General features: G+C 39.0%; 1 protein-coding gene across 1 annotated transcript in view; it reads right to left on the bottom strand.

The window, feature by feature from the left end:
* Window positions 1-3,480: 3,480 nt before the first annotated feature.
* The window catches only part of ACER2 (alkaline ceramidase 2), a 22,927-nt gene continuing 16,150 nt past the window's right edge, over window positions 3,481-10,257 (bottom strand). Inside the window, exons 4-7 of the mRNA XM_018556867.1 lie at window positions 8,777-8,918; window positions 6,828-6,965; window positions 5,102-5,239; window positions 3,481-3,671 (exon numbers count right to left, since the gene is read on the bottom strand). Of these exons, the coding sequence (XP_018412369.1) occupies window positions 3,485-3,671; window positions 5,102-5,239; window positions 6,828-6,965; window positions 8,777-8,918 (605 nt within the window). The 3' untranslated portion in view covers window positions 3,481-3,484. The remainder of the gene's footprint in view (window positions 3,672-5,101; window positions 5,240-6,827; window positions 6,966-8,776; window positions 8,919-10,257) is intronic.

Raw genomic sequence — 10,257 nt, 5'->3', positions numbered from 1 at the left:
GCGGGTTAGTGGCCTGCTTGTTCGACAACTGCCGAACGGGCCGGTGTGCGCACACTGCCCGTTTGCAGTCATCGGAAGCCCGCCCCTCGGGGGTCGGGCTTGTGATGATCGCAAGTACGATCTGCCTGTCCAAGATGGGCAGATCGTATGAGCTTTTAAGTAGCTTACAACCATCGCAAGACAAAAGTCTTGCGATGGTTGTTAGGTGTATGGGCACCTTTAGAACTGAAGAAGCTGCTTGGATAAGCTGTGAAAGATCTTCTACATTACAAAACAAATCCAGATGAATGTGACGATCTTGTACTTGCTATTGTTTAAACCCATTATTTCATATAAACATATCAATGTAAATGTAAAATCCATGTCTAAATTTGTAAAAATAAAACTAAACTGTCTTTGTTGATTTTTGGGACTTTAAGAGAACTTCAGCTAGAAAAGTACTTGGAGTTTTTTTAAATTCTCTCAACTCTATATGCAATGGTAATTGCACCGTTTATTAAATGTGGCACAAGATTCAAAACTCCCCAGGCACAATGAAAATTTCCAAACCATGAAACCACATCATTTTGACAATTAATTTACAAACTACAAATTATGTTAACATTTAAAAATGTGCACTGGACCACACATTTAGTGGGGGTTTTTTAGTTCATAATGTGTTTTATTCTCTTATTCCATTACAAATAATACACAGCTGTTAAAGGGATCTAAATGCCAAATACTAGACTAGTATGCCCATTCTCATCTAGATTCAGTTTTTTGCTTTAGAAATCCTGTGAGTTAAACATGTAAATAGACCATTAGGTTGAATGTTCATGATTTTATAGATCTCCCTGTCATTTACTTTAACAGTTATTTTTTTACATCTTTAAAGTGCAAAACCCTACCATTTGTGCACCAGTGTGGGCTTTGCTGCCTTTGCATGTTTCAGTGGGTTTCTGAGGCCAGACCTGAATCAAACTGAGAATGCTGTGTAGCTCCAAGTACTACTTTTTTACACCCAGGATTGAGCTGTCGGTCTAAGTTGGAAGATACAGGTCCATACCAGTATACATGAATGTGGAAAACACAAACACAATCCCAGCTGTCTACTCTGCATTTGGATGCATTTAACATATAAGAACCCATTCTCTGTCTTCAGTTGCCTTGGTGCTTTGGTTGCATGGCTGTACACATACTACAAAAAGAAAACCAAAACCAGGAACACACAGGCCATGCTCCATGAAAAGTTTGAGGCCAGATTGCCATACAAAATGGATAAATATTTTTTGGTGCGGTACCCCTGGATGGTACACTTCCTCCCCTACCGGTTGTGATCCTGACCTTTTGTACCCTTGCAGCTGTGGCCATTCACTGTCCTGTATGTTACCCTTCTTCTAGTGCCTACTTCCCTCCTTGGCCTCGAGGACTCCCTCTAGCCCTTCCTTCCCAACCCCATGTCCCCAAATCCCTAAGGATCCTGGTACTTCAATAGCAGTCTCAGCCAATCAACTCTGTTTATTACTTTTAGTGCATATAATGTACAGTATGCTTGCCAATTGTTCCTTTCCTTTTCTGGAAAGTTAATGCACCGTTACTCTGGTTATACCATAGCATTTGCGGTTATATTGATATGAAACAGATATTGATGTTATTGGAATCTCACATTTATAAAAGATAATAGGGAATTATTGGAAGAAAAAAGAAGCACATTTAATAGTTTAATTATTTTATTGATATATGTTCACAAATGATGAAAGCATAAATAGACATAAATGCAATGGCCAAAATACTGCTTAACAGGCCATCATAATAAAACTGAATACTTAATTGCTAAGACCTTCAACTTCAGTGGAGCAGTGTATTGAAAGTTTTAGACCTTAGCAAATACAAATACCTGGGAAATGATGAGAGATTGTCTAAACATTGCATTAGACTGTTACCACTCATTTAAAAGGCCTGTCACACAGGCTACCCCATTGTGTGGGCTACACACAGCTAAGATGTCCAGTTCCATAAGCAATCCTTGAAATAATTATTTCACCTTCTCTAAAGCTCAATCTTCTATTTCTAGGTGGTTCAAGCTTAGAAAGCATTTGCAACTTTGTTTAGAAAAAACCTGGCAATGAAATCAATATCCCGTTATTTCAGTCTGTTAATTTAAAGTGCACCTTGTGTCAATTTGTAGAAAACAATATACTGCAGAGGAGGTAGGGAACGTAGGTACTGTCCATGTTTTATTTATACAGGTTTAATGTAAACCCGTTATGAGAAAAATATGGGAACTGTCACTGCTTTCCTCCTGCTGAAAATGTTTGAAGCCAGCTTCCATACTTCTCAGTCCCAGCACGACAAAATTAATGCTGTCAATGAGTGAGAAAAGTGCAGGGATTTCTTAAATCTATACTTGCTCTGGGTTAGTAATTCAGAAAGTAATGGCGTCAAAGCATTGGCATAACAGCCAACATTCTCAAAGGCAGAGGTCAGCAACGGCTGCTTACACAATTTTGTAAGGATCATAATACTTTTAAGTTGCAACCGGTATCAATAACCCTACATGCTTGTATGTATATATTTCCATGGCAACCATAGGAAGCTAGAGTATGGCAGTGTAGGGTGCCACTTGTAGTTAGGTTATGACAAGGTAGAGTCATGGAACAACAAGCTTTGAATGTCCAACTGAAGGACTGAATTAACTATCACACATGGCTCACCTCACTTTCCATTTCCTTTTGCACCATCCATATTGCCAGTATAAGGGTCATTATAAAGGCAAACACAGACAAGTGAATGGGCCCTGACATCTGTGTCATGATATGCAACACTCCAAACAATCTACCCTCCCAGTTAATGGTACATGATACCACTCTAAGCAGACTTACGGCTTACCCTTCTATTCAAACCTAACTTCATAGCATTGCCATAGTAACATGCAAACAATCTGGAGGTAGAGTTTAAATCCCGAGTGCACTTTAGCACATCTTAACACCAAAAGTGTGTGTTTAAAGCTCACAGCTTAGCTGGGTTATCTTTTTATCACATACCCTCTCATTATTAAACAGATGAAGCTTGCGGGAAGCAACACTATATACAAATATAAATAGCCCTCGATAGAATAAAACAGATCACACAGCACAGCAGCTTGTCATTTTCTTATCAGAATTCCAAGATATAGAGTTCTGCATGATTGCACTTCAACATTAATTTGTGGAAATTGATTATTTGTTGTAGAAAAGACAAAACATATAGAGTGTACCAATAAATAGGAGTTGTTTCATTTGTCTAAGCATAAGGAACAGAGCTGGAGGAAGAAAAAGAAATGTGTTCTTCTTTCCACAAGATGGCAGCAGATAAGGTCACGACCAAACAAAGACAGCTAGGATAAGCCAGTCTGGCCTTGTTAGTCCTTTACTGGACACAACTATATATATATATATGTCTAATAGATTCCAGTGTATGTATATTTCATAAGTGAAAAAACAGGTTCAATCTTCTATACCAGAATTCATGTAATTTTCACCGGTGACTTTCTGTGAGCACACAGCAAGCTGACGTAGGGAACGCCGATAAAAGCCCACTTCTCACTGGGCCAGAACTTAATGACTGGCCCCTGCTCAGGGATTTCAGATGCTGCATCAAAGTAGGCAAAGCAGACACAGCCGAGGTAGGCAGCCAGGCAGATGAGAATGTGCCTGCAAGATACAAGAACATAATGAGCTATTTGATCCCTTAAAGCCTTGTTTACAGAACAAGTGCAATATAAAATAGAAGCAGGGTATTTTTTTTTAAATGAGAAGTTGTAATGAGAAAGAAGTAACATGCCATCTAGTATCTGAAACCCTGAAGGAACAGTGCTATTCTAACGTACCTATAATACTGTATAGTATAATAGTAAATAGGGATGTTCAGATACCAGTGCAGATACGTGGCTTGGAAAAGTATCTGTACTTGTACTTGTACCGAGTATGGTACTTGGTATCTGAACATCCCTAATAGTAAAGTATTGCATGGTATAAAATAGGAGCTCCTATTTCAACATAGAAGCATTTTTTTCCTGGTTCAGAACTGCCCAGCTATGTAATACTGTGTAGAAGCTGTGACATTATTATTATTATTATTATTATTATACAGGATTTATATAGCACCAACAGTTTGTGCAGCGCTTTACAATATAAGGAAGACATTACACTTACAATACAATTCAAGGCAAGATGGTAAGTCATAAGTCATTTGTTTCAAATTTAGATGTGTGAGAACCATATAAACCAGGATGTAGGCAACCTCAGCATTCCAGCTGTGATAAAATTACAAATCCCATCATACCTCTGCCTCTAGGAGTCCTATTTGTGCCCGACAGAGTCTTACAACAACTCATTGGACCTGTAGTTCCAACACAGCTGAAGTGCTGAGGTTGACTACCGCTGCTATAAGCACTTAGGGGGGAATTTATCAAAACTGGAGAAGACAGAATGTGGAGCAGTTGTCCGTGGGAACCAATCAGCTTCTCTCTTCAGTCTGTTCAGTTAAGCTTTGAAAATTAAAGCTATTGGTTACCATGCACAGCTGCTCCAGATTGTATCTGCTCCAGTTTCCATAAATTTCTCTCTTAGTGGTTATTTTATTAATTCTACAGTGGGCCAAACTGAAAGGACTAAGGGTATATTTATAAAGCAGTAAATCTGACATTCACCAAACATTTTTCGCAGGTGAATTTTCCAGATGGAAGTGTTTTAAATGACAGTGATGGATTCATCACCAGTGAACGTATGTTGAAAGTTATAGTCCCTGCTTTATAAATATGTGCGGGTGTTATGTATACAGAGGGTCACACCTACTTAATTCCAGGAAAACATTATGGCACTTCATAACTTAACATTATAGTAAACTCAATTTTACAATATGTAATCTCACAACAAGAAGCCATAAAGCATTTACTTAAGTACTTAGTGGTACATTTATGTAAGGCACAGCTAGGGCCACATTCATTTTTCTTTACTTTTGACCACTAAGAGCCACACAGAAGGAGTGTGAGGGCCCACAGAACACCAGTTGGACATCCCTGAAATAGGCCCTATTTATTTGACTACATTCTTAAAACAACTGTTTTGCTCCTAATACTTACCATACACAGTGGAGATAGGGAAAGTTGAAATGAGACCATATTTCACAGAACGCTTTGTCACTAATCCAGCAGACTAATGCTAATGTCCACCAAAAGCCTGACATCAGACCCAACTTATAAACTCGCATGTTGTCACACCTAGAAAATCAGACAATTGGTAAATACACTTTAATATACATTACCATATCCTCAATTATGTATACACACTGAGTGTGTGTACCTTGCTTTTCTCTCTGGCACGCTGTCACAGGAGGCTGATCGAGCGGTGTAGAGAGGAAAGCCCAGCCTTCTGTGACAGCGCTGTCTCCGCCCCCACACCGCTCTGCGATAGGCGGCAGAGCGGTGTGGGAGGAGAGACGTCGGCCGTTCACAGCGCTCTCCACCGCAGCGCTCGGCCGGCTGTCACTTTCTTTTCTCCCCGCTGGAACAGCGCCCAGTGGGTAGAAAAGAAAGCAGGGATGCGCCGATGTATCGGCCGAAACATGGCTCTTTCGGCATTATGCCAAAAGTGACATTTTCGGCCGATATGTTTCGGCGCATGTTTCTTGCATGTCAGTTTTCATTCTGTTCACTACCTCTGAGGTAGTGAACAGAATGACTGAGCCAAATGCTGCTCTACGAATAGATTGTTACTTATAGTTAAGGGAAGTGAGCCGAATGCAGCCGATGTACAGCCGTACAGGGCTGTTGTGAATGGCCAAACAGGCTTCAGCTCAGTTCACTTCGGCTCGGTTATTCATTCAGCTGCCTTCGGCAGCTGAGTGAATAACCAAGAGTTTACTGTTAGATGACTTATGGTATTCAATTAAGAATAATATGTGATTAATATTAATCTGTTTGTTAGATGCTTTGCAATTTAAAACAGCTACGGAATTTTATGTGAAAAATAGTTGATTTGTCTGTAATAAACAATTATAATGTACCTGCCATCATTTTGAGGACGGTCAGATGCATATATTTTACTTTAAACTGTTTTTAAAAATAAATCGCAATATACACTAATCTCATTATACGCTCTCTTACCATCCTGGGTTAAAAATAGTTAAAGACCCTGCTAAGTATTAGCAGATGAGTAGAGGATTAAAAAAAAAAAATAACTGTACACACCACACCAATCTAATGCTCTGCTGTTTTACGTAAGATGGTCAGGATGAAGGGACAGATAGGATTTTGTTGTATGTCACTTTCCAGGAAACTCTAGGTCACATGACAGGGCACAGTGACAATGCTGAAACCACACCATTTATCAGTGTCCGCAGGGTCTTCAGGAAGGAAAATGACATGCTGAGAATTTGATGAACACTGCAGCTTTCTATATTGTGCTTATTGTCATTTTACATGCATGTTTTTAAGCCATGAAACCAGTCCTTTAAATAAAGCCATCAGCCTTATTCTGTAAGGCAAAGGAGACCATAATATTCAGACAACATTAATCTTGCACTGTTATAACATTGGCAATATAAAATCTAATAGCTTGCATAATAAAGTTGCGCTTTAATTTAGAAATAGTTGGTGGAGCCATGCAAATCTTTCCTTTTTGATCCAGAGGTCAGCTTTAAATGTACAGCCAGTTATTCCAGTTTTCATACCGATGGATGTCACTTGCTAGCTGTAGCAAACACATGCAGGAGCAAAAACCACTATATGTATTATATTGCCATCATTATATATAATGATGGCATTATATAGTATAATATATATATATCTCTCCCTCCCATTCACATACCTCTTAAGCTCTGTAATGAGTAGGATTGTACAGGGTATTCCAAGTGTCATTAGAGATATGTTGTTGATTGCAGGCTTGATAAATCCCAAGACTGTTGTAATTCCAGAAATAACTCCGACTACTGCTTTAAATCTCCACCTGCAACAAAACAGGCTTACAGCTGAATTAAACTGATTTTTTTTTTATTTGTGTCACATTCTGTATAAATTGGTTGACCCCCTATGTGGCTTACTTATGAAATACCAAATTAACATAATTTAGATTTTATAAATAAGCTAAAGTTTACAGAAATATATCATTCAATTATAGAGGATTATAAACAAGGAGCGTAAAGGATAATTTACAAAGATGCTACTTACTGTAAATAATAACTGAGAGCAGGACAAAGTTGGAAACTGGCAGTGGGATGATGTGCAATTGCAGAGTACCTCAGTACACTGAAATCTTGGGCTTCTGCTAAGAAAGCACTTAACTATAAGATCCAGTGCCTTCCTAACACCCATAGACCTATGTATGGCAGGTGCATAGGGAAGATGACAAATGGCATCATCAGTAAGACAGTCCAACATGCAAGTTATTATCAGCACACCATTGTAGAAATACAAAAACAGGACATTTATTCACCACCAAGCATTGTGACCTATCAAGGCCACTCAGGACCCTGAGCCATGATGTCACTGGCTGTATGGAGTAATACCTTGCATGTTGGACTGCTTGGAAAACAGTAACTAGATCTTTCATGTTAGTATTTTGAGCTGCTTTTCAGCTCCCCTTTTAGCCACAAAGAAAGCCTTTCCGGCCAACAGGGAGCAGGAAAATTAGAAAGGGATGGACCAGTGTCGTAATGAGAGTTCTAGTCAATGTTTACTGAGGAGAGAACCTCCGATTTTTGTAAGAATTTACATGATTGTTTCCTATAAGTGTTTGAATTTTTAAAAATACATGATTGTCCACACATTTGATACAGGTGGGCATTGAAATCAGATAAAGTCGTTCGGAAAGAAAACAAAAAACAAATTGGTTGTAGGTAACATTGAAAAAAGACTAAAACCTATGAGCATTATGTAGTGCTTTTTTATGGATAGTGGCCCTTTAAAGCGAAACTCCAAGCATATAAAACACTCATGTATGACTTTCAAAAAGCATTAAATGCATTTTAAATATTGTTAGCATAATCTAAAATCAAGGTGTATCCACCTCTGGGTATATAATTGTCAGGACTGTGTAAATCACAAGAATGTCTGCACAAAGTTAGGAATATTTCAGCAGGTGAAACAGCTTTACAACATATAAATGTGTAAAGAGGCCTTAAGCCTAGAAGAGACTTGACAGTGGAAGTGCATAGTATTTAATACATCTACTGGTACAGGAAGTCACCTGAGAAACAAAAAAGCTTTACTCTCAACATTGTCAACTTAGAGATTGTATTTTTGTTTTAGATAGAATATAGGTATAGAAGGGTTAAAGCAGGTTTTCTTCGCTGTCTGTGACCCTGCTGGGAAGGTTCAGCCTCTCGATTGGTCCGGGTGACTTGTCAACAGAACAGAGAGTGATGGGAGATCCCAAAATGTTATAGCTGTCACCAGAACAAGTTAGTGGAAATCTTCCACTAGGCACAGTGAGAACAGTATAAGAGGGGATTTCCCCTCACTTTGAAGAGATTTCCCTCTTAGGTCCTCTGCGACTCTGGGACAGAAAGAGAAGAGAAAACTGACCTATCGGTAACAGACAGCAAGAGGAAAAACTAATAGTGGTTTTACCATTCCGCACTGTCCAGTTTAAAAAAAATGTTTGGACTATAGACACTTTCATCTTAAATACCGTACAGTTTGGAAAAGCTCCTGCAATGCACACATTTATCTGTGAATGTTTTGTGAAATGTACTAGGCAGAGGTCTAAGCAAATTTAGGTGACGTTTTCTCGACATATATTTGCATTTTTCTTCTTACCTATCATGCCGGAAGATCCTAGGCAAGTGCCTTTTTGGAAACCACATTGCTAATGCAGACATTAACACCCAAAGAATGGCCAGCTCGTCCAACATCTGTCCCAGGAAACTCAGTGTTGCATGAAAGTACACTGACCCAATTCCTGTGCAAACAGAAAAACAAAATGTGTTATTTTCTATAATGTCATTTATTCAACAGTAACACAGGTAATTCCTGCAAGATACCACCAATGCACCGAGACTACAAACTAAACCCTACCTACAGCTTCTGAAATACTATCAAACTACTTAGGCATCAGCAATGAAAATGAATTATCCTTATTTTCCATATACACAACCTGCTAGTCTTTTTAGTAGCAGGGCAATTAGAAGATTCACGGGAAAAATGGTAACATGTCTGATCTACTAAACAGTTAACGTCCAGGCAAAGATACCATTTACATGATCTGGCAATATCTGCACGAAGACATGAGCCTGCGGAGCTCTGCCATCTATCTGCGGAATGCTATTGGCTCCAGACTGATAAGGGCTATACAGTACATGACTCTTATTAAGTCCTCAACATGGGTGTGCAAATCTATCTAGATATTCCATTCCTCCCCTGAAGATCCAGAGGGGTGCCACACGGTTCTCCACTTGAAAAGAGAGGATAATCCAGAATCACCACTTCCACCAAGCTCCATCATTTCTTTGCTCTTGCTGTTTGACATCTTGATAAAGCCACACGTTTATCGTCTGACATTATCAGAAGCTATGTTATTGTATTTACATGTTCTACACTAGTCTGATGTGAACATTTTGATAATAGGTTCAGCATTGTTTTGTTCAGATGCTTTGTTCTGTAACATTTGGTATATTGTTCTTGGTTCAGAGAACATTTTGTTTTTACTTAACATCAACATTGGTATATTGCAACTTGCTTGACACTTTTCCCCACATAAGCTGTGTTCCCTTGTGGCTTACACAGCTCCACTAGTGGAGAAAAGGCTAGATTTAGCAGAGATTTACTAAAGATTCCTCTCAATTTTCTCTACCTCTTCTGTCCCTACCAGCAGGAGTCCTCGAGACTGCTGATTGCCTTATCCATTTCTCTCTATCCTTTACACTTTTTCTCTTTCTTCCTACAGTTCTAAATCGCTCCACCTCATTTTTTTTTTCTTTCCCTATCCTATACACATCCCATCTTTCCAGTCCCCTCTCCCATCCATTGCACAGATATCACATATTCCATCTTTTTACCTTCATGTTATCTTATGGCTTTACGTTTACGCATTCGCTAGAGCAGGGGTGTCAAACTCAATTTAATCGAGGGCTGCATCAACATTATGGTTGCCCTCAAATGGCCTGTAAGACTATATAAATGTACCTAATATTTATCATAATTGCCTCTGCATTCGATTATCACTGGTTTTAGTAACTTAATACCTAGATCTGAAAGTAGAAGTCTAGGAAATGGCCTGGTGGGCCGGATTCGGCCCACCA

This window comes from Nanorana parkeri, unplaced genomic scaffold (assembly GCF_000935625.1).
Source record: "Nanorana parkeri isolate BGI_ZX_2015 unplaced genomic scaffold, ASM93562v1 scaffold256, whole genome shotgun sequence".
NCBI classification, from domain to species: domain Eukaryota; kingdom Metazoa; phylum Chordata; class Amphibia; order Anura; family Dicroglossidae; genus Nanorana; species Nanorana parkeri.
The sequence above is the reverse complement of the archived record's forward strand: the minus strand, read 5'-3'. Positions and strand labels throughout refer to the sequence as shown.